Below are 22,026 nucleotides of genomic sequence, written 5' to 3'. Positions count from 1 at the left end.
GCGGGGCCGGAAGCGGAAGCGCGGCGCTGGAGCGGAGCGGCGGGAGATTCGGGTGTGGTTGGAGGGAACGGCACCGGGAACCGGGAGTGTGGGGGGGGGGAGCGGAGAGACCCCGGCCGGAACCGCCTCAACGGGACTGCTGCGGGGAAACGGGGCTGGGGGGAACCGGGGGGAACGGGGACACCGGAGGGGAACCGGGGGGAACCGGGGGGGAGCAACCGGGCCCGGGAGGGGCACCGGGGCTGGGGGTGAGGGGAACGGGGGAAGCCGGGGGGTCCCGGGGGGTCCTGGAGGGGTCCCGAGGGGGTCCCGAGGATACCGGGGAGGTCCCAGGGAGGTCCTGGGGGTTTTGGGGAGGTCCCCGGGGGTCTTGGGGGGTCCCGGGAGGGGTCCCGGGGATACCGGGGAGGTCCCAGGGGTCCCAGTGAGGTCCCGGGAGGGGTCCCGGGGGTTTCGGGGTGGTCCCGTGGGTTTCGGGGTGGTCCCGGGGGTCTCAGGTAGGTCCTAGGGTGGTCCCGGGAGTTTTGGGGTGGTCCCCGGGGTCTTTAGGAGGTCCCGGTGAGGTCCCGGGGTGTCCCCACCGCTCCCATCCCGGCCGTGCCCGCAGTGCCCACGGCTCCTCAGTCCGTGCCATGGTGCAGCTCATCGTGTCCAGGTGAGCCCTGACAGGTCCCGGTGCCGGTTACACCGAGCACCCCGAGCCCGGTGGTGCCCCCCCCTCACCCCCATCCCCCCCATCTCCCGGTAGCAGGGGCAGCCTGCCCCGCTGGGTGCTGCTGGAGCTGCAGGGCGAGGTGGAGGCGCGGAGCGGCGGCGCGCTGCCCGGGAGCCTGCTGGGAGACCTGCACTACACCCGCCAGGCACGGAGACCCCCCCCGAACCCCCCGCCGCGGGGACACCCCGCCACCGGGCCGCTCACGGCTCTCAGCTCCCGTTCGTCCCCCCCCGCAGGGCGTCCCGGTGCTGGTGGTGGGCCACCACGTGCTGTACGGGAAGGTGGTGCCGCTGGAGAAGCCGTTCGCCGTGCTGGTGAAGGAGGCGGCCGGCCCCGCGGAGCCGCACGCCCGCTACGCCGTCACCGCCCTCATCAAGACCAAGCTGCTCTTCAAAACGCGCCCCAAGCCCATCATCACCAACGTGCCCCGCAAGGTGTGAGGGCACCGACCCGCTGCCGGCACCACCAGCGTGCCCAAAACACGAGGACAGGGACCTGCTGCCTGTTGCCAGCACCACCAACGTGCCCAAGACACAAGGACACGGACCTGCTGCCACCACAGGCCTGTCCCAGGTCCCTGTCCCCCCTTGGTGACACCGGGGGAGAGCCAGGACACAAACCCAGTGCCTCTCCGAGGTGAGGAGCACCCGGGGGAGCCCAGCTGCAGGGCCAGGCTGTGCCCGTGGGGGCTTTGGCTCAATCAGCCCGGCTCAGCAGCATCTGCCCCCCCCAAAACGCACCCCTGCAGCTCACAGGGGGCAGGTTTGCCTCACCCCCGCCCCAGCACCCACTCCCCTCGAGTCTCCCCCCGCCCAGGGGGCACTTTGTGGATTTGGGGCAGGGGGAGAGCGGGGCTGAGACGCCGGCGTTTCTCTGTGCAAGTCTTTATTGTGACAAATCCAGCGGGATATAAAAAACAGACCTCTCAAAATATGAAAAAAACATGGGTTAAAAAATAAATAGATTTACAAACCATCAGCAATAAGTGTAAATACGAAAAGAGCTACAAAAGTCTCCTAAAAAACCTCGTCTTAAATAAAAAACCCAAGTTGCTCGACTGTAGAAAGGTTCTAGCCCTGAAAAAAGAGGGCCCAGGGGAGACGGCCGTGGGTAAGCACCCGGGGGGACCCGGTGGGCAGGGAAGGGCTGGGAACTGCCTTTCCCCGCCCTCCTCTGCGTGTCCGGGCCCAAAACCCAGCGCCTCCTCCCGCTGTCTAGACAGATGCCAGGCTCCCTCCTCGCTTCCAGAGCTGGGGGGCAGAGGAGGGGCTGCGGGGAGGCAGCTGGGACGCGCTCGGCTCTGTAGGGCCGTGGGCTGGCCGGAGCTGCACCGCAGCCCCGCGTGGGTGCCGCTCCAAGCAGCCCACGGCCCCGCTTTGCCTGCTCCTGCCCGAGCTGCGGGCACAAGAGCAGGAGCCAGGGTCCCCCCCGAGCTCTTTGGCACAGCACAACGGGGGCGCCGCCCTCCTGGGGCAGCCGGGCCCCCCGAAAGGGGTCGGGGGGAGCTGTGGGTACGTGCCCGCACATACACAGCCCTGGGGCGAGGACGTGGTGGCCCTCGGGGACATTCGTGAGCCGCCGGAGCTGCGTGGGGACGGAGCAGGGGGGTGCTGAGGCCCCGAGGGGGGGAGGTGGCCCCAGCTGGCAGCACCAGGGGAAGCGGTGCCAATACTGGTGAAATCCCACTCGTGTCCCTGACCCGCGGCACGGAGCGGGGCTGAACCTGCAGCCGGCTCCTGCTCGCGCAGGGGCTGCACGGGGATTTTGGGGACGGGTTGGGGGACACCATGGGACGGAGCATCACAGCTCAGCACCCGGCCGGACGCGTGGGGTCCTCTCTCTCCATAGCACCGTGGGGACGACCTCGGGGTCCCCGGGGAAAGCACCGAAGGACGGCGGCCCCGGCGGGGCGGGGGGAGCCCAGCCAGCGGAGCTCCTGCAGCGCCCAAACGCTCGGTGTGGCACAGGGGGGGGGGTCCTGGCACTGCCCCTGCAGCACCAAGGCTGTGCCGAGCACAGCTCCAGGCAGCCCCGGCGCGGCCGCTCCCTGGCCGCCAGCACCCACCGGGCTGAGTCTGACAGGAAAAAAAATCAAATCAAAAAAGGGAAAAAAAAGGAAAAAAAAACAAACAAGACTTGAGCACGAATGCTGCCTCGGGCTGCTCCCGGGGCCGGGAGGGGACGGTGGCGGTGTCCCCGTCCCCCGGCACCCCGCTCACACCTCGGCGAAGGCCAGCCCGCACTGCTCCTGCCGCTTGCCGCAGCGCCGGGCGACGATGGCCAGGTAGAGCGTGAGCAGGGCCACCCAGTAGCAGGCGTAGAGGATGGCTCCCGAGACGAGGAAGGCCACCTCGGTCTCGCTGAGCAGGTCCTGGCTGTAGGCGGTGTAGGCCAGCCCGCCCAGCAGCACGGCCACCCACACCGACACCGGCAGCAGCCCCACGAAGTTGACCACGATGGTGCGGCGCCCCGACGTGCCCCAGCCCGACTTGTTGATGGTGGCGATGGCGAACATCTTGGCGGGCAGCAGGCTGGACATGTAGAGCAGGGAGTAGAGGGACACGAAGATCATCTCGGCGCTGCCCCGCAGGAAGCAGGCGTAGGTGGCCTTGATGATGCCCACCAGCTGCACCGTCAGCAGGAAGAGGAGGATGTTCCAGATGCGGCCGCGGTAGAAGAGCTGGATGACGGTGGCGATGAGGAAGAAGGGGAAGAAGCCGGTGACCACCGACTCGTAGGTCATCCAGAGGTGGTGCTTGTGGAACCAGAGCGCGTTGTAGAGCCACTCGCGGAAGTAGGACTTGCTCCAGCGGGTCTGCTGGTTGAGCCAGCGCAGGTAGCGGGTGGGCGTCTCCGTCAGGCACTTGGAGCGGGCCGTGTACTTGGTCTGGTAGCCCAGGCTGAGCACGCGGTTCGTGAGGTGCCGGTCGTCCCCGAAGCTGCACTTGCTGCCCAGGAAGGTCTGGTGGTACCAGTCCTCCAGGAACTGCTGCAGCAGGGCGTTGCGGTACATGCCCAGGGGCCCGCTGATGCACTGCACGCAGCCGAAGTAGGACTGGCAGGCGCGCTCCACGTTGAAGGCCATCCAGTACCGCACGCTGCTCAGGAAGGAGATCCACGAGTCGTACTTGTTCAGGATCTGGGGAGGGGACGGCATCAGCGCTGGCACCGCCGGGCCCGGCACCGGCCTCGCGGTGCCCCCACGTGCCCCGTGCTGCCCCGTGCCGCCCTCCCTGCCCGCGCTACCTGCACGTCGCCGCCGACGCCGCCGACGCGGGGGTCTGCCTCCAGGATGCGGAGCATCTCGGCGGTGCAGGCGGGGTCCAGCACCGTGTCTGAGTCACACACCTGGGGGGCAGAGGCAACGTCGAGCCCCGCTCCTGCCGCCCACGCGCGCCCGGCAGACGGCCCAGCCCCAGCCGGGCAAGCCCGAGCCGCGGCCGGCGAGACGAGGCAGGGCCCCGCCGACCGGCAGGCGGTGGCAGGGAGCGGAGCGCCCCGCGGTGCCCGGCCACCGCTGCCCCGGGACTCCCAGCCCCACAGACCGGCCCCGAGCCACGGCCCCGCGGTGGGACCTGCCCTCGCCAACCCCCAACCAGGCCACGGGGGTCTGGAGCCCCACGCAGTGCCGCCCCGTGGCATCCCCCCGGTGATGTCTACCCACGGCACGGGATGCACCGAGGAGGTGGCGCAAGGCCCTCGCGGGCAGGGCTGCACCCGCAGGGTCCCCACAGCCACCCCACTGCTCGCGGCATGCCCACAGCCCCCCGCCCGGCCCCCACAGCCACCTGGATGTAGTCCACGGAGTCTCCGAGCGCCCGGAAGGCCGTGTACATCACCTCGCGCTTCCCGCCCCACTTCTGCAGGATGCAGGAGTAGGTGGTGCCGCGCACCAGCGCCTGGACGCGGGCCAGCCCTTCCCGCAGCCCGGCCTCCGTCTCGCCCTCGCCCCACGCGTGGAAGTTGCTCCTCCAGACGTAGCTGCCCGCCCGCTCGGAGCCCATCACGTCGTGGAAGATGTCCAGCATGTAGGTGTCGTCGGGGCCGTTGCCGTCCACCACCATCACCACTTTGAGGTCGGGGAAGGCGATGCGCTTGACGGAGCGCAGGCACTTCTTCAGGTAGTCAGGGTCCTCCTGGTAGGCGGCGATGCAGAGGGCCACCGAGCGCCCCAGCCGCACCGGCCGCCCCTCGCCCCGCATGCGCCGGTGCTCCAGGAAGGCGAAGAGGCTCTGGATGAAGAGGTGCAGCCCCAGGATGGCCCCGTAGAGCCCGAAGGAGAGGTAGTGCTTCTCCGTGTGGATGAACTGGTACCCCGTGACGTAGGCGGCCAGGATGCCCCCCAGCACCGCCAAGGCGAAGAGGCTGGTCCCCACAACTCGCAGGGCCGTGGAGAGGCTCACTGGCATCTGGGTGGGATGGGGGCAGTCAGGGCACGGCCACCACCGGGGGGCGGACAGGGGAACGTGGGCACACGGGGGGGGCCCCGGTTGTCTCCCACCCCACACGAGCCCCATCCATCTGCGGTCTGTGAGGGGGGCGCATCCCAGTGCCCCCCTCTGCAGCCCTGCAGGGCCTGGAGGACAGGGAAGGGCACGGGGACAGCGGAGCCCTGGCACCGGGGGGGTCCCCAGGGGAGAAGCCCTGCGTGGACACAGCCCCCCCGAGCCCCCCGGCCCTCCCACGGCAGGACCCTGCAGCCCCCCCCGCGGCGAGACCGGCAGCACCCGGAGCCCCCCCCCCTTTATCCGGGCAGCGGGACGGGCACCGGGCACCGGGCAGCGGGCAGCAGGTACCGGAGCTGCGCCCCGGGGCATCGCCGGCGGGCGGGGGGGGTACGGGCAGCGCAGGGAGGGGCGCAGGTTTGGGGGGGAGGCTGAATGGGGGGGCTGCCAGCAGCGCCCCCGGCTCCCCCCGGCCCCGCCGCCCCCGGTGCCGGCTCCGCGGTGCGGGGTGGGGGGGGCGCGGCCGGTCCCGCGGCGCCGCGGGGGAGCCCCGAGCCGGTACCGGCACCGGCGGGGCGGGAGGGAGGGGAGGGGAAGGAGCGGGGCCGGGACTCACCGTGCCGGTGCCGGTGCCGGTGTTGCCGCTCGCCCCGGCCGCCGCCGCCGCCGCTGTGCGCCCGGCCCGGCCCGCGCGGCCGCTTTATACCGCGGCGGGGCCGGCACCGCCCGCAGCCCGCGGGGTCCCCGCCCGGCACCGGCACCGGCACCCCCGGCACCGGCACCCCCGGCACCACCCCCGGCCCCGGCCCCGCCGGCCCCGGCCCCCGCCCCGCCCGCGGGACCCGCCCGGCCCCGCACTGCGGGAGCGCAACCGGCACCGGCACCGGCACCGGCACCGCGCCGGGATCCCCCGGCACCGGGCACCGGCCGCGGCTCCGGGACACCCCGGGGACGCCGCGGTCACCCCCGCGCCGCCCGCCGGGGCCACCCCCCTGTCCCCGTGTGCCCCCGGGGCCGTTCTCGGCCACCGGCCGTGCCCCCCCCTTGCCCATCAGCCGCCCACCTGGGGGCACCCGGAGCCCACCTCGTGGCGTCCCCGCGGTCCCCACGCAGGAACGGGGCCGCCCTGGGGACAGGAGCCCCGCGCCCCTCACGCACGAGGTGTCGGTGCCGGGCTGGTGGGGGGGTCCCTGCCCGCCCCAGGGTGCTCCGTGCCCACTGAGCTCCCCGAGCTGCAGCCACTGCTGCGGGCTCAGACCCCCCACGCTCAGGTCCCTCACCCAGAGGGGCTCCCCGGGGGTGTCCCCCTGCCCACAGCAGGGCAGGGACGAGCTGGGACCCTGGCACTGCGTGGTGGGGTGACACCCAGTGTGGTCCTGTCCCCAGCGCAGGGGTGCACAGAGGTGCCCCAGGGCTGTGGGTGCCGAGCTGCAGGAGGCAGGGAGGGGACAGGGACAGGGACAGGAGGGTGCACGTCCCCACCCCAGTGCAGGTGCCCAGCAGCGGGGTCACCCCCTGGCCCCGTTACCTTTCAGTGCGATCCCAGCTCCCCGCTGCTCGCCCTGCTCTCTCCGCACGAGCGCTTCCCAAGGCACAAATAAAATTTCCTCCTCCTCCGGCAGAGAAATCTCCTTGTTCACAGCGGCAGAACTGCAGCCAGACGCCCAGAAAGCAGCACGAATGCAGACTTCTCGTTCAAAACCCTTCCTCTGGCTGCCTGCTCCAGGCCCTGGCAAGGCAGTGCCGGCACGGCAGCATCCCGGTGCACGCCCGCAGCCCGGCACCGGCACCGGCAGCAGCGAGAGCAAGGGGGAGCGCCCGGCTGCTACTGTGCTCCATCAAGGACAGCGTGCTCCTGGCCACCCACCCTGCCTGCACCCACCCTGCCTGCACCCACGGCATGGCACAGCACGGGTGGCTTTGTTGGGCTTGTGCTGCATCCCGGGACCCCAACCCTGCAGGGCAGAAGCGCACTGACCCCACACAATCCCTCGGCCCAGCACAGGGCGGGGGGGCTGGGGCACGGATTTGCTGCAGGTGCTGGGGGGGCTCAGGGCTGCAGGACCCCTGGGTACCCTGGTGCAACCCCGCACGTCCCTGCTCCCTCCCTGTCCTGTGGGTGCAGGGCAGCTCCTGGCCCACAGCAGGGTGCACGGTGCTCTGTGGGTTTGGGGTGTCCCCCTCGGTGAGGTGGGGGCTGCCTTGATGGAGGGAGAAGAGTGACCCTGCTGCTGGGATGTCCCCAGGCACAGAGGTGCCCCACAGGGCCCCGCAGACCCAGCCCTAGGAGCTGCCAAAAAGGCAGTAGGGGGCCCCAGTGCCAGTGGGGCAGGGGCTTGGAAACACCAGCTCCATTTCCCTCTTCCCCACTGGGGAAATCACTCCAATTTGGCTAAAATCACAACATTTTCGATCTGTTTCAGCCACTGCTTCCAGGGATCTTCTTCCCTGGCCCGCACCTGGGGCTGGTGCCCCTCGATGCCCCTCAATGCCCACGGGCACCCCAGGGGCTAGGCTGGGCGAGTGCCACCAGCCAGCTCGGCACGGCTGCAGCCGAAGCCCCCTCTCCCTCCTGGCTCCCCCCATGGTCTCAGGGGAAGCCGCAGCACCCGCACTGCCTCCAGCCCCAACAGCCCAAGCACCAGTGCTGTGGCTCCAAGCTGGGCACCCCCCCATGAAGGGCTGCTCCAGGGGGCTGATACCCCAAACCCCCCCCAGGACCCAGGGGCTCCACGGCCCATGCTGTTGTCACCATCCCAACCGGGCAAGAATGAGCACAGCTGAGAGCATCCAGGGGCTTCGTGTGGATCCCAAAAACATCACACACACACATGTGGCAGAGGGTTTCTCCATTTAATCCAACATCCCTGCACCGGTGAGGCCCGTGCTGCCCTGGTTGAGGGGGGCTGGTGAGGCTGCCTGCCCCCGGCACCGCCGCGCTTCCACCACGGCCGGCACCCGCTGCAGGCGGCCCGAGGGCGCAGCAAACCCGTCCCCTGCAGGGAGCAAAATCGAGCAGGAAAAGTCTCTTTCCGTAGGGAAGCACCTGCTAGGGCAGCACCACGATCTTCTTCTCCAGCACCTGCGGGGGGAAGAGGCCGCCCCGCACCGCCTGGCCCAGCTCCTCCAGCGCCAGCTGGGCGTGCAGCACGGCCGCGCCGTCGGGCTCGGCCGCCACCACGTGCTTCAGCAGGCGGTACAGGTCCCGCAGCACGTCCCGCAGCACCTGGGCAGAGCAGAGGGCAGAGCCGTGGTCAGAGCCGTGGTCAGCACCCGCCGGAGCCCCGCCGGCACCCAGCGCAGCACCCGGCGTGCCCCGGCAGGCGCGGCTGTGCCCCTTCCACCCGGGCAGCGCCAGGACGCGGCCCCACCACCATCGCCGTGCTGACTCACCGCCCTCCCCTCCTGTGACTCAGTTTCCCCACACACTCGTGGTGCTGCCGGCTCTCCCCAGGCCCCCAAACCCGCAGGGCTGGGGGAGATGGACGTGAGCTGGGCAGCCCTGGCAGCAGCCGTGGTGGGCGCAGCGCACGAGGGCAGCTACGGGTGATGACCATTGGCACTGCTCACGTGCAGTGCTGCAGGACTGAGCCCTGCGAGGGGGCAGCACCCGCAGCCCCTCTGCAGGATGAGGCCCGTGCCCAGCCCCAGCTACCTGCAGAGGGGCACCCTGGAGCTGCCCGCTGGGGATTCCCGCGGGGAACCGGCTGCTTCCTTCCTAGGAACTGAGTCCCAGCACACTGCCGGGAAGTGAGGCGATGACCTTGGCAAGCCTGGTCCTTCCCAAGCCAAATAATCGATCATCGGGGCCCTCAGGGCAACTCCCACGGCTTCCCAGAACCTGGAACTGCCCCAAGGGATGCACCTCCACGGCACCCTGCCCCAGGAAGGAGAGCCCTGCGTGGTGGCCCTTCAGTGCAGGGCCACGAGCTGTGGGTCAAGCAGGGGGCACGCAGAGAGCAGCCCCAAGCTCCTGTGGGCAGCGCCTGGCAGAGGCCCCGGATCCGCTGGGCTCACCAGGACCAACAGATATGGATTCAGGCTGGGCCACGAGCAGGAGGTGCTCCGTGTGGTTTGGGGAAGACAAAGTAATTCACAGCTGCAATGCAAAAATGTCACCGTGCCACTCAGCTGTGCCCTGACATCCCCCAAAATGGGGGCTGGGGCTGGGCAGAGTCCCCGTGGTGGCTGAGTGCTGGCAGCAGCCCCTGGGTGACAGCCACCCCTGGGTGACAGCCGCCCCACAGAGCTGTCCCCGGGCTCAGCCCCGCGCTGCAGGGCCCGTGAGGAGGGCGCAGCTCGGCCGCCTGCAGCAGCGGGTGCCAGAAGGAAGAGGTGCCAAGCGCCAATGGCTTCAGGGGCAGATTCCTGCGAGTGCTGAGAAAGGAGCCAGGCCCTTCCCAGAGCGGGGTGCTCTGAAGGGCAGAGCCCTGAGGAGGGAGAGAGCTCGAGAGGAGCGCAGGGAGCTGGAGCGAGCTCAGAGGGAGATGCGGATCCGCGTCCGGGCCCCCAGCCTCGTGGGGCTCCCTGCAGCAAGGAGCCCTGCCCCTTCTAGGAGGCCATGAGGTGAGGATGGCTCATCCTCTGCTGCTGCTCCGAGCCAGGGAAACAAAACCTCTGTGGCTGCACGGCGCTGCTGCCCGGGAGAGATGTTGGTGCCTCAGCACCGGGCAGGGCACGGGGCTGAGCACTGCAGGAGCCGGCCCTCCTGCAAAATGGGAAGCAGTAAGAGAGCTGTGGGGACTGGGATTGCCTTCAGGAGGAAACACAGTCAGGCTGTCTTTTTTTGGGGGTGTGGGGGTGGAGGCAGAGAGGAGAAGCTTCGACCTGGGGGAGCAACGAGCCTTGGAGGGGAACGCTGGCAGTGACACCGGCAGTGACACCGGCAGTGACACCGGCAGCCTTCCCTGAAGCCTCCACAAAGAAACAAAGAGCAGGCGTGCACGGAGCACAAAGCACACACAGGGAGAGCTCCTGCACGGCTGCTCCTGCCGCGGTGCCCTCGCAAGCACCGTCTGCGTGCGTCCCCAGGGCAGGGACCCCGCGAGGGGTCACCCCCGGGCTGTGCACGAGGCTGGGTGGCCACGGGGCCAGCTCGGGCAGAGGGCAAGAGGCACAGCCCCAGGCCGAGGGGCTGCTCTGCTCGAGGCTGGGGCCAGGACGTGCTGCGTGTCTGCATTCACAGAGGAACGTATCAGGGACCAGGCTGTCCCCAAAAGGCTGCATGCTGGGTCCGAGCTGCGGGGAGGGCGAGAATGGAGGGACAGAGAGATAGGAAAAGGGCAGCTCTGGCTTAAAGAAAGCTGAGACAGAAAAACTGAAATGATTACAGCAAGGAGCTGGCAGGGCTGTCACCATGCCAGGCTCTCCAAGCTGCTGCCTGCACCGGAGCTGTGAGGATGACTCCGTCCCTGCTGCACCCAGCCCAGCCCTCTCCCGGCCGTTCCCAGCGGGAGCAGGGCACACAGCACCCGCCTGCACCAGAATCAGCAGTAATTTAGGCAGAGGAAGCCTGCAGCTGCTCAGGTAATTATAGCTCAGTTAATTTTCTCCTAACTCCCTGCAGCTGCCGCACATGCCGGAGCCACAACGCCAGCTTGGGGTGACTGCAGCCGTCACCAGGCGGGGACGTGTCCAGAGCACTCGCTGCCACTGCCAGCCTGGCCCTGCAGCACCGGGACCTGCCACCCCAGGGCAGGGACAACCCCTGGAGCACCGTGCTCCAGGACAGGGTCTCGCTGTCCCGGGGGGAAGCAGGGGGTGACCCACCTCGGTAGCCTTCTCGCTGAGCCCCCGCAGCAGCAGCACCACCACGTGCACGGCAGCTCGGCGCACCTCCGCCTCGGGGTCCGTCTTGGCGATGGCTGTCACACAGGAGGTCACCTGGGGGGGCAGCACGGGGAGGACATCAGCAGGACGCGTGCCACCACCCATGGCCAACCCGTGGGCAGGGGCTCAGAGTCCCCATCAGGGGACACAAGGTGACCTGGCAGGGACGGCGTGGGGCTCTGGCACTCGGCTACGTGCAGGGAGGTCCCACTTGGTGCAGAGGCAGCCACAGCACCGTGGGGCATGAGGCTGGGGGATGGAAAACCCTCCTGGCACCTCGGGCTCTCGCCGTGCTGCCCTGATCTCCCTGGAGCAGCAGAGCCCAGCAGCCGCTCACCCGCAGCCAGGGCAATTTGCCTGGGGAAGCCCAGGGCACCGCCACGGCCAGCAGCTGCAGCGCAGAGCGGTGCCGAGCAGCGTGCTCAGGAAAGGATTTCACCATCAGTAATTACACACAAAGGCTTTCCCTACGCCAGGAAGGGGACGTGTCCCTGCGCCCTTCTCCTGCCAGCCCTGGAGCTGCAGCCCGGCGCTGCCTCGCGAGCCCTGCGTCCCTCTGCAACACCGCGGAGCGCCCAGACAGGGGGTGGGCTCCTGCAGCAGAAATCGTGACTGCTGCAAGTCCTGCAGAGCCAGCGGTGGCAGCGATGCTGGGTGAAGCAGCTGATGTGACCTGAGCAGCTGGGAAGCGAGCGGGGCGAGGGGACAGCGGCTGCACCGTGAGCAGGTGAGGGAGGCAGCGCTGGCCCCGCTGCAAAGCTCGCCTTCATCGGGGCACCGAGCCCAGCTGAGGCTGCAGAGTGCTCCTGGTGTCACGCAGTGTCCTTAAAAGCCCCCACAGGAACGCTGCTGCCACGGGGCTGTGCCTCCTTCAAGCACCGGTGCTCGCGGGGCACCGAGCACCTCCCTGCCAGGGGCTGAGCGCTGCGCGGACGTCTTTGAGAGCTTCAAAAAAAAAAGCAGAGTTGAAGGAACCTAATTAAACACCCAGTGACAGCAGGAAGAATTAGCAGAGCTAGCGCGTTCCCAAAATAGCTGCATGTGTGGTGCATTGGCATCTCATCAAACGCTGTCATTACCCCATTGATGCGTGAGCAGCAGCGAGAGGGAACCCAGGGAGAAAAGCCGGCGTGCCGCGCCGATGCTGCTGCCTCCCTCCAGCCCTGAACCTCTCCAGCTGCCCACACCAGCACGGCGCTGGGGGTTTGATGCTCGCAGCTCCCCAAATGGCCAAACCCCTCGAGCTGAGCACGGTGCTCGCCAGCTGAGCAGATCGGCCCCGTTCGAGCCCGGGCTGCAGCTCCCACACCCAACGCTGTGCTCCTCGCCCCGCTGCAACATCCACAGCCCGACCAGAGCCCCGGCTCCCAGGCTGGGTGCTGGACACCCGGACAGCCGGGGCAGAAACGTGCCCAAAGCCTGGCTGCCCCACGCAGGAGCGCAGCCGGGGCACCTCTGTGCATCCCCACCCCGGGCACCCACCCGGGTGAGGGCTGAGCACCGCTGCCACGGCGCTCCCGTGGGCACCGAGTGCTCCCCAGCAGTAGTAGCGTGGAGGATAAGGAGGTTTCGTTAAGGGGGAGGAGGTGCCTTTGGCAGGTACAGAATATGCCTTGAGGTCTCCTGCTCTAGGGAAACGAGGATGGGCGGAGCAGATCCCGCTGCGCTTCCTTGGGGCTGTCTGTCACTTCCCATCACTGAGACATTTTTAGCTGCTGCCGAAGCTCTCAGCCCTGAAACTCAGCGCTAGAATTACCCGAGCGTTTGCTTCAGACTGAATGACTTTTTTTTACGCTCTAATATCTGCAAGCATCATTCACGTCCTCTCCCAGAGTAAGCTGTGAAAGGAACCGTGCTGCTGTGCCCCCGGCAGCGACCCTGCCGGCAGCTGACGAAGCAGCCTCATTAACCAGAGCCAGCCCCGCTACGGCGCAGCTGGGGGCTCCCCCAGGGGCTTTGGGGGCTTTGGTGCCATGCCAAGCACCCGTCCCCACTACCTGCCCCCAAAAGACCTTAGCCCAGGCCCCGGGGTGGCACAGCCCAGGACTTTGTGCCCAGCTGAAGCATCCCCGTCCCACGGCCCCCAGCCCCAGGCAGTGGCAGGAGGGGAGGTGACGGCGGCCGTCGGGGGGTTCGGTACCTCGTGGATGACGGAGCCCAGCTGGAAGCCGAGCCTCTGGCACAGCTCCCCCAGGTTGGAGAGGCTGCTGGCACGCAGCACGCTGTCCGGGTCCCGGGAGCCCCGCAGGAAGGCGTGGATCAGGGGCTCTCGGTGCTTGACCACCATGTCCCCTGCAAGAGAAGAGAGAGCACAGCGCTCACCGCAGTGCCGGGAGGATGGCACAGCACGGCTGGCTGCAAGGACACCCCACAGGGTTCCAGCACAGCCACGAGACAGAAGCTCAGGGCCCAATCTGTGTCCTGCAGAACAGCTGGGTGCAATATTTGGAGCACAGAGCAGCCAGATCCCTCACCGTGACCCCCTGCGCTGCTGGGGACCGGGCACCCCCCGCTCGGGTAAGATTCGTGTCACGCAGCCCCGAGCACAGAGCTTTGTCTGGGGCCGCTGGGTGCATCATCACGTATTCCCTCAGTCTTCTGTTGGGCCTTTCAGGTAGGTGACGTGCTGCAAATAAACAATCCCAAGTGCGAAGGCCCAAATTCTCACATCATTCAGCGCCCAGAGCCCATGGCCAATTAGCGCGGGCAGGCACCGGGGATGTGTGAGCCAGCTAATTAGAGCTGCGTGTGCGCAGGCAGTGACCTGCATGCACAATTACCCCGCTCACAAGGACACCCGGGTCCTGCACGACCCAAACGCTGGCCAGGAGTGCTCCCGAGGCGGAGGCACCCTCCTGCAGCAGCAGATCCCATGCAGCACGGGCTGCCGGGCACAGGCTAACCTGGGGAGGTGTTCGGGTGGGGTGAGCAGGGAAAAAAAGCTGCAGGGATCTCTCGGAGCTCGCTTGCAGCAAGACAAACGCCCCAGTGGAGAAGGGAGAAGGGCTGCCTCGGCACTTGGAGTGGATTTAATGGGTTTGCAGCTAACGTCCATAGGGACGATGCAAATTCCTCACAGACCCTGGGATGGGGGAGAGCAAAGCTCCCCCCCAGCCCTGGCGGGGCAGCCACACACGGCCCCCGCTGTGTCGGGTTGCAGAGCCCCGTGTGCTCCTGTCCTCGTCCCAGCACTGAGCAGATCCCAACTTGTCCTCAGCTCTCTCCTGCCAGGTGCCAGGAACAAGAACGCTTCCTCATGGGGCTGACAAAGACCCCGCTGGTGGCAGGGGACCAGGAGCAACTCCAGCAGGGCTGCGGGAGGAGCATCCTCAGCTCTGCTCCAGCAGGAGGGCAGCAGGGCAGGGATCGTTTCCCCATCGCTGCCTTCAGCCCTGCCTGCAGCCAGTCGGGCAGCTCTCCCCACGGCCCTGCTCCCTGGAGCAGCCCCTCGCGCACAGGCACGGCTCCAGCAGGACAGAGGCAGGCAGGGGAGGGCGGCACGGCAGCCCCAAGGTGCAGGGCAGCAGCAGGAGAGCTCCGAATCACAGGGGTGCTGCTGCAGGGAGCAAAGCCTTTCTGGAAGCACCGGAGAAGTCCTTTGTCTGGAGGACCGAAGCCTTGCAACAAAAACAACCCGGCGCAGTGTGTTCTATAAATACGCAGGCGCGCCAGGACACGCCGCAGTCGCTGCCCGCAGCAGAGGCTCCGCAGCGGGGAGGAGAGCCCCCGCGGGGGCCGTGCCCACCCTGCTGCTGCCAGCACCCCTCCAGCAGCACCCCGGGGAGCCCCAGCACGTCCCGTGCCCGTGCTGGGTCCCGGCCCAGCACCGCCGAGCCCTGGCACGGAGCTGGACCGAAGGGCACGGGGCCGTGTTTGGGACGGGCACGGCTGCGGCGCTCAGTGCCAGGGCTCAGCCCTGCCACGTGCAAACCCCGAGCGTGCCCCTCGCCCGGCCCTCCCCTCGGGGCTCCACTCGTGGGCGACGCAGCCCTCCGTCCGTCCGCTCCTCCTCGCACCTGAAAGCCTGGCCCAGAGCCTGCCCGGCCATCCCCGTACCTGCAAGCACAGCTCCCGCCCGCCTGGGAGGCGAGAGGAGGTGTCGTTAAAGGATAAAGCGCCTTTGAAGGATCCAAAGTACCGGGGAGCTGAATAAAACACTGACACACTGCAGTGCAATTATGTTATTATCTTTAAAGAAAGGGCCCCTTGCCAATTGCTGCTCACGCCTAGAGCCAAGAGACTTTTCCCGCAGCGAGGAGGGAGGACGGGGAGCTGCTGCCAGGAGCTGCGATGCTCCCTGGGGCAGGGCTCAGAGCAGGGCTGTCACCGAGGGTCTGTGGGGACCCAGGAGGTGGCAGTGCAGGGGTGACCCCGCTCTGCAGCCGTGTGGCAGGCAGGGAGCTGCCACGTGGAGCAGTGTGATTGCTGACAAACACCCAGCACCGCACAGGGTGCAGCACGTGAATCCCCCATCCCTGTCCCCATCCCAGGGGCCAAAATGTGACCGAGGCAGCACCAACCCCACGGGATGCAGCACAAGGAGCTGCCCCTGCAGCCACAGGACCCGGGCAGCCCGAGTGGCCACGCTGCAGGGCCCATGGGGCCAGCCCACGACGCTGAGCTGCAGCTGCTGCGGTGCGGGGAGCGCTCACGGGGAGCGCTGGAGCCTTGGCCAAGAGCTCCTACGAGCAGCCCAGCGCTGCCACGTCACTCCTCGGCACGCAGGAGACGTGCCCAGATGTTTCCCCATCTGGAACAGCTGCTGCCTTAACACCGAGCTAAGCTCAGCGTGCCTCGAGTGCAGGCAGAGCCAGGAAGCACGGGGCCAGCCGCTGTCACCCAGCCGGGCAGCACAGCACCACGTGAAGTGTCCCCGAGCCCACACCGACCCCGCAGGAGGCAGCGATTCCCCACATGGGAGCATTTCTCTGCCCGTTTTTTTGGAAGCAGGACTGCGGGGCATACAGTCACCTTCCTGCCTGAACAAGCCGTGCTGCTGCTGTCCCAAGCAGCCGGGCTGTGCTGGGCGATGCAGCGCGCTGCATCCCACATGGATGGGGACCGAGGGTGATGCCCAAGCTGCCAGCACGGGGGGGGCTCAGGGTGCAGCACACAGCATTTTTTTGGGCTCCCCGTGTCTGCTGTGCCCAGGAAGAGGAGCCCTTTTGCACTGCACGACTGTTACGAACAATAGGCTGCAGTTACCTGTGTGAAGGCTGGGCAGGTCGCACCCTGCCACGGGGTTTCCAGGAAAGAGGGTGGCACAGAGCTGCCACTTGGCACTGGTGGGAACAATTTGAGGGCTGGATGCCAAGCTGGGGGCCTGGCTGCAGGACCAGGGCTCGTTGTGCTCCTCTCATGCCCCAGTGAGATCAGACATTGAAGGGAGAGCTCGTGGGCCAGGAGGACAGGCTGCCAGGCGCTGCCCTTGGAGGTCCCAGCTCAGCTCAGCCCCTTGGGATGGACAGCACCGGGGAGAGCGGCTTCCTCCTTCCCTTGGTGCCCTGGAAACACCAAACGCCTGCTCTCGTCAGCCTTGCCTCTACCAGGAGAAAGCAGGAGGCGTTTTAGGACATGTCCCAACAGCAGCTGCCGGAAAGGCCTCGCACAGCTTTCATCCCTCAGCCCTGCATGTCCAGGCGCTTCCCGGCGTCCTCTCAACCCAGCCAGGGCTGCCGAGGGTGAGGGGGGCCGGCTGCGGGATCCGCGCCCCCGCTCCTGCCCCTGGGCTTCAGCTGGGAAGCTGCCGGGTGGCGGGGCAGGATCCCGGTCCCACGGGGCCAGTCCCCCCACGCAGGGCGATGCCTGGAAGGCCCCGGGAGCCGGCTCCCCTCTGCCCCGCAGGCAGGAGGATGGGGTTTTCCAGGGAACCGCAGGCCCTTGTGCAACACACTCGAGCCCCAGGCTTGGTTTTCCCAGCAGCATTTTCCTGCTCACCTCTTTGCCCCAGCACCGCTCATGTCCCTGCACCGCGGGGGTCCCCTCGGCTTCCCCCTGCCCACGGGGGGCTTGGCCCCATCTGCTCGCACCCCCGTGATCCCGAGTGGGCACGGCAGGAACCCCCAGCCCTACAAAGCCTGGGATTTCACTGGCCTTCATCTCCAAAATGTCCCAACACCACCCCGTGCCCAGGCACCACTCACCCAGCGCCCGTGTCACGCGCATCAGCACCTCGCCCAGCTTCATCCTGCTCACAGCAGCCGGGGCGTCCTCGGTGCCCTGCGTGGGGTGCCCGTAGCGGGCCAGCAGGGTGGGCAGGATCTGCTCCGGGTACTCGCTGGACAGCAGGGCAACGCCTGGAGGGAAAGGGGAAAGAAAATACAGGTCAGGCTCGGACACGAGGATGGCACACAGGTGGGCAGCACTCTGCATCGCCTCCCTAACCGAGGAGATGGGAAATGGTGGTGGTTGGCATCGTGACCCAACTCCAGCAGCAGTTTTGGGTCAGACACAGGCTCTCAAGTCTCACCTATGCTCAGCGAGGGCTGTGCTGGAGCGGGCAGCACCCGCTGGGCCCCGTGCTACAGCGAGCAGCAGGGGACACTGACAGCGGGTCCCAGCTCCACAGCACGGCCAGCACCAGAGCTCCTCACTGGGCAGGACGGAGAGGGGAAAACTCTGGGACTGCACTCTCAGAAAAGCAACGACCCAAAATCCATTACAGGTGTCACGGCGATGGCCAGGAAGGGGGGTAAGCGTTCCAGCAGAGGCAGGAAGCCAAGTGGTGTCCGTGCCATTGGAGCCGGTGTGACAGCCAGTTCAGTGGGGACACCACTCCCCCAAGGGCTGCTGGGCACCACGCGAGGGCTGCTCCATCCCCCGGTGTCAAAGCCAAACTGACAGAGCCATGGGGGGAAAGCAGCACGCACAGACCCCAGCTGCCCCCTCCTGCTCCCCAACGCACTTTTGGAAAGGCAGAGGACATCATGGCACGGGGGTTCGCTTGTCTTGAGGGCGTAATTGGGGAAATCACCCCCAAATTCTGCCATTGTTTGCTCAACACTGCTGAGTTCCAGGCAGCAGGTACACCCGGGCTGGAATTAATTCTGCACAGATGAGTGTCACCCCCCGCCTGCTCAGCCAAGCACATCACGTCGCCCCTCCGTGCAAAGCCAAAACCGCCCCTGTACCCAGCGTGGCCTGGGGTTGGGTGCCAAGCTGAGAGGGAAATTATTGAGCAGTTGGCAGCAGGTGTCCGCTAATTACTGCTGGTTAATATTCATTGACCCCGTGTCTACATAACGAGCCAGACGTCAGACACTGGGAGATGCTGCCACGGTGAGCGCTGGCCGGGTGCAGCTCCCGGGCAGCTCGCTGGCTCCAGCAGAGCGTGGGGGCTGTTTCTGGAGGCCGGGGGGTCCCTGCTTGCACCCCCCGGGCAGGGCTCTGCCAGCTCCAGGGCTCCCAGACCTGGGCACGTTTCTGGCTGGGGCACGGGGGTGGCAAAAGGCAGCCGCTCTCCAGGGAAATGCAAGTGGCAGAGCGCTGCCCTGGCTGTGCCAAGCACTGAGTCAGCACCGGGGCTGGGAGAGGACGGCTCCAGCTCTCCCCTGCCCTCCAGGAGCCTTCACCTCCAACCCAGTTCCCCAGTTATCGCTCGGCGCCCGCTGTGGGTTACCATCCACAAGCCCGAGCACATCCACAGGGGGCAGCGACCTCTCCCCTGGCATCACCCCGCACGCGCCCGGCGCTGCGGCTCCCTCCTGCGCCCAACGGCGGCACGAGGAGCTGGAGGGGAGCCCTGCCGGGGGACCTGGAGCCCCTCGGAGCAGCCTCTCCTGCTGCCCTCGGGCCCCACGCGTGGCTCGGCACGGCTCGGCAGCCCGAGCAGCACCCAGGGGTGAGTCACCCCCACAGGGAACTGCGTCAGGGTTAATCACAGCGGTAGCGGGGCTGCGAAACACGGAGGCAGCTGCACGCTGGATATTAATCACTCGAGGAATAGTTAAGCGTGCGTTTCTATTTCACCTGCAGGGCAAGGACAAACCCGTCCCACTCAAGACCGTACAGGCAGAGAGAGGGAAGCATATCGATAAGCTGGTTTTCCAGCTGGGTATGAAGGTTACCTGCTCAAGTGCTGCACGCAGGGCAGATGCTGAGGACGGCGCTTCCTTGCCCTGTCCCCAGCTCCCTACAGCCACCAAACCCCATGCACCGCCTGGCCACCAGCTCTGCGGGCCTCCAGGGGAACCCCAGTCCCCCCAAACAGATTCTTCTCCTGTTTGGCAGCCCTAAGATAATTGCTTGCTGTGCAGGGGTCTCCCAAGGGCTCCAGGAACACCTCCCCTCTGCTTTCTCACATGCACACAGGAGACCGATAGGCACGGGCAGTCCGTTGTGCAAGATGCCCGAGCCATGCCCGGATTCGGAGGCACCTGCATGCAAATTGCCGCACCAGCCCGGTGCCACACGCAGCAGGAAGGGGATGAGCTGAACGTGCTGGAGCAGGAGAAGTCCCACGCGTTTCCTGGGAAGCAGGAAAGGGGCAGCACTGGGAGCCCCAACTGCGGGGGCGAACAGCCTGCCCAGGGGGGCAGAGCCCCTTCCCAATCCCCACCCACCCAGTTTCACCAAAATCACTGCTGGGAACCGACCAGTGAGCTGCAACAGCTTTAAAGATCCTTGGGTTAAATCCTTTGGGTTAAATCCTTTGGGTTAAATCCTTTGGGGATCCTTGGGTTTTTGGATCCTTTAAAGATCCACGGGTCCTTAAAGACCCTCGCAGCCCAGCTGTGGGGTAAACGAAGCCGGTTTTTGCTCCACTTTCCCAAGGGACCACACAGGGGGCTGTGCAGGAGCAGGGTTAGGGGGCTGGCTCGCCCCACGTCAGCACAGCCCCAGGAGGTCGGGGCAGGGACGGTGACCAGCTCCCGGTGTCACTGCCTGGGGGACAGCCCCCAGCTGTGAACCCACGCAGGGCACCCTCGCCTCCGCGCCGGGGCTGCACGCTTGTGGGCTGTGCACATTAGCAGTTAAATCAGGCAGTAAATCAACTAATTACCCATTGAGTAAGCACAAGGAGAGCTTCAGCTCGACGAGGCCCAGGAGACAACGCTCACCAGCCCGAGGAACGAGGAGCACGGCCCAGGCGCTGGCTCGAGGCACATCCTGAGCTGCCAAGCTCCATCTGGCTGCTCCCAGGGACGCTCCTGGGATGCTCTAAGGCCGTGGGGAACGCACCGTACCGGGGTGGCACTCCCTAAGCCCCCACAAAGACCACGGGCTGCATGGCAGGCCAGTTTGCAGGCAGGAGCATCGCTGCTGACAGCGGGGCTCGAGGGCACAGCACCCTGCAGGGCTCGGGACCGTGCAGCCGTCAGGTCAGGCACTGCTCACCTTGGATGGCAGACAGGTACACAAAGGAGTCCTCGTGCTGCACATTTTCTAGGAAAACCTGTAAGGATGAAGAGAGGGGCTTGTTACCAGCAGTTTCTGAGGACACGAGAGGGGCACTGCCTCACACCATTGTCACAGGGATGGTGGCAGCGCGGGGCCCTGTACCTGGAGGATTTTTTCTTGCATCTGCAGCGCCTCCGGGTCCCTCTGCGATATCAGGCTGGAAAGAGCACGCACAGCAGCTGCCCGGACAGGGACCTGGGGGTCGTAGGCTGATAAGAGGAGCTCCTGGAGCTGAGCTGGGGCCGGGCTCTCAGTGCCTGGGGCTGCAGCAGGACCCGTGGCACCGGGCTCTTCGTGCACGCTCTGCTCTTCACCCTCCTTGGGAGCCGAGGGGCGGCCGCAGCCACGGCCACGCTGCGTGGGTGCCCCACCAGCCCCGGGGCTTTGGCAGGGGGCCATGAGTGGGGGGCCTGTGGGGCTCTCCCCTCCTGTCCTGCTCGGCCCAAGCTTTTTCCCCAGCAAGGTCTCGGCCGCAGTGCCAACCGTCTGGGCAGAGAAGGCGCCGTGAGTGCAGATGGCGATGCGCAGGTCCGCGGCCAGCTCCTGGATGACGGGGTCGGGGTGGGTGCAGGACACCTCCTCCAGCAAGGGCAGCAGGCGCTTCAGGACGGCAAAGTCACTCGACTTCAGCTGCGGGGAGGAGAGGAGCAGTGGGAGGCTTCCTCTGCCACGTAGGGGCCGCTCCCTCGTGCCAGAAGCAGGAGAAATACTCTGGGATTAGGGCAGGGGAACTGTATGGCATTGGTGGCCAAAACCCCACAAGCCCCTGTGGGGCAGAGGGAACACAGAGAGGGCAGGAGCAGGACTGCAGGAACACCGAGGGCTGCCCCAGTGGTACCAAATGCTGCAGGGCACCCTGCTGCTGAGCACCCCACAGTCAGGCCAGCAGAACATCACATCTTGGGGCACACAACAGGGTAAGGGCCCCTCTGTGGTGCTCTGCCCTGGCTCGAAGTGCTTGCAAAGTGAAACGCCAGGTTAGTGAAACGCCAGGTTAGCAGCAAATGTAATCAGTTGCAGCACTGCCCCTGCCTGCTCCTACCTCAATAGGTTCATTGTGAAGAGCTCCAACAACCTGGAGACCTCATTTGGGAAATAAAAGGCTTTGTGCACTACAAAGGAACGCAGGAGCTTTCTGGGTTGAGGACAGGCAGCGTGTGTCAGGGGAGAAGCTGGGAAAGGAGCAGCCCAGGGCAGGCAGCCAGGGCTGCAGGAACTCCCAAGGGCACCTCCCAAGGGCACCTCCTCATGCCCTGGTGCAGAGCCTCTGGCCTCGAGCACCCTGAAGGCTGTGACTCCAGAGCCACAAGCACCTTGCAGAGACAGAGGCACTTAGCCCTGATGCTAATCCCTGTGTTAAACCCAGTGTGGTAGGAGCAGGTGGGGATGGCAGCAGCACGGAGCTCGCTGCCCTGCCGGATCCCACAGGATCCCCAAAGGAAGCACCCCGCAGGGCACCTACATCCCATGGTGGGGGCAGCTCCTGCCCTAACCTGGGTTTGGGATTTAATTGCTAGGTCCCAGGAGCAAACTCAGGGCAGCTAAGGCCTGAAAAGCAAAGCTTTCCCAGAGGTTTCAGGGGAGCATTTGGATGATTATGTAAAACCCACTTGGCCATTCAAAACCAAGCAGCTTTGC

The 22,026-nt window shown here is 66.7% G+C and overlaps 3 protein-coding genes across 5 annotated transcripts in view; 1 reads left to right on the top strand and 2 right to left on the bottom strand.

Annotated features, from left to right (window-relative positions):
- The first annotated feature begins 4 nt into the window (after positions 1–4).
- Positions 5–1,762, top strand: CHTF8 (chromosome transmission fidelity factor 8). 3 transcript variants are annotated; one of them, XM_032195969.1, is made up of 4 exons: positions 5–52; positions 550–655; positions 749–860; positions 952–1,762. In XM_032195969.1, exons 2-4 carry the CDS (start codon positions 633–635, stop codon positions 1,153–1,155), a joined length of 339 nt encoding a protein of 112 aa, XP_032051860.1. In that variant the 5' UTR covers positions 5–52; positions 550–632; the 3' UTR covers positions 1,156–1,762. The 3 variants fall into 3 exon arrangements, with proteins under 3 accessions (XP_032051860.1, XP_032051861.1, XP_032051859.1); XM_032195970.1 differs by having other exon boundaries at positions 12–52; positions 608–655; XM_032195968.1 differs by lacking the exon at positions 5–52 and having other exon boundaries at positions 498–655.
- Positions 1,763–2,930: 1,168 nt separating this feature from the next.
- HAS3 (hyaluronan synthase 3) lies at positions 2,931–5,232 on the bottom strand. The gene is made up of 3 exons (XM_032195820.1): positions 4,504–5,232; positions 3,962–4,063; positions 2,931–3,854 (listed from the first exon to the last, which is right to left on the bottom strand). The coding sequence occupies exons 1-3, from the start codon at positions 5,230–5,232 to the stop codon at positions 2,931–2,933; spliced, it is 1,755 nt and encodes a 584-aa protein (XP_032051711.1).
- A 2,767-nt stretch (positions 5,233–7,999) lies between these two features.
- The window catches only part of TANGO6 (transport and golgi organization 6 homolog), a 30,169-nt gene continuing 16,142 nt past the window's right edge, over positions 8,000–22,026 (bottom strand). The window contains 6 exon segments of the mRNA XM_032195610.1: positions 8,000–8,386; positions 10,930–11,043; positions 13,130–13,281; positions 17,133–17,285; positions 20,326–20,383; positions 20,491–21,018. Of these exon segments, the coding sequence (XP_032051501.1) occupies positions 8,210–8,386; positions 10,930–11,043; positions 13,130–13,281; positions 17,133–17,285; positions 20,326–20,383; positions 20,491–21,018 (1,182 nt within the window). The 3' untranslated portion in view covers positions 8,000–8,209.

Source organism: Aythya fuligula, chromosome 12, assembly GCF_009819795.1.
Source record: "Aythya fuligula isolate bAytFul2 chromosome 12, bAytFul2.pri, whole genome shotgun sequence".
Lineage (NCBI taxonomy): Eukaryota > Metazoa > Chordata > Aves > Anseriformes > Anatidae > Aythya > Aythya fuligula.
Note: the sequence above shows the minus strand (reverse complement) of the source record. Positions and strands in the feature narration are given on the sequence as shown.

Excerpts from the sequence above, each read along its gene's own strand:
- CHTF8 (XM_032195969.1), top strand. The coding sequence starts at position 633 with ATGGTGCAGCTCATCGTGTCCAG. Across the intron at positions 656-748 it reads GTGCAGCTCATCGTGTCCAG|CAGGGGCAGCCTGCCCCGCT; the intron begins GTGAGCCCTGAC and ends ATCTCCCGGTAG. Across the intron at positions 861-951 it reads ACCTGCACTACACCCGCCAG|GGCGTCCCGGTGCTGGTGGT; the intron begins GCACGGAGACCC and ends CCCCCCCCGCAG.
- HAS3 (XM_032195820.1), bottom strand. The coding sequence starts at position 5,232 with ATGGGGCTCGTGTGGGGTGGGAGACAACCGGGGCCCCCCCCGTGTGCC. Across the intron at positions 4,064-4,503 it reads ACTCCGTGGACTACATCCAG|GTGTGTGACTCAGACACGGT; the intron begins GTGGCTGTGGGG and ends TCTGCCCCCCAG. Across the intron at positions 3,855-3,961 it reads GCGTCGGCGGCGACGTGCAG|ATCCTGAACAAGTACGACTC; the intron begins GTAGCGCGGGCA and ends TCCCCTCCCCAG.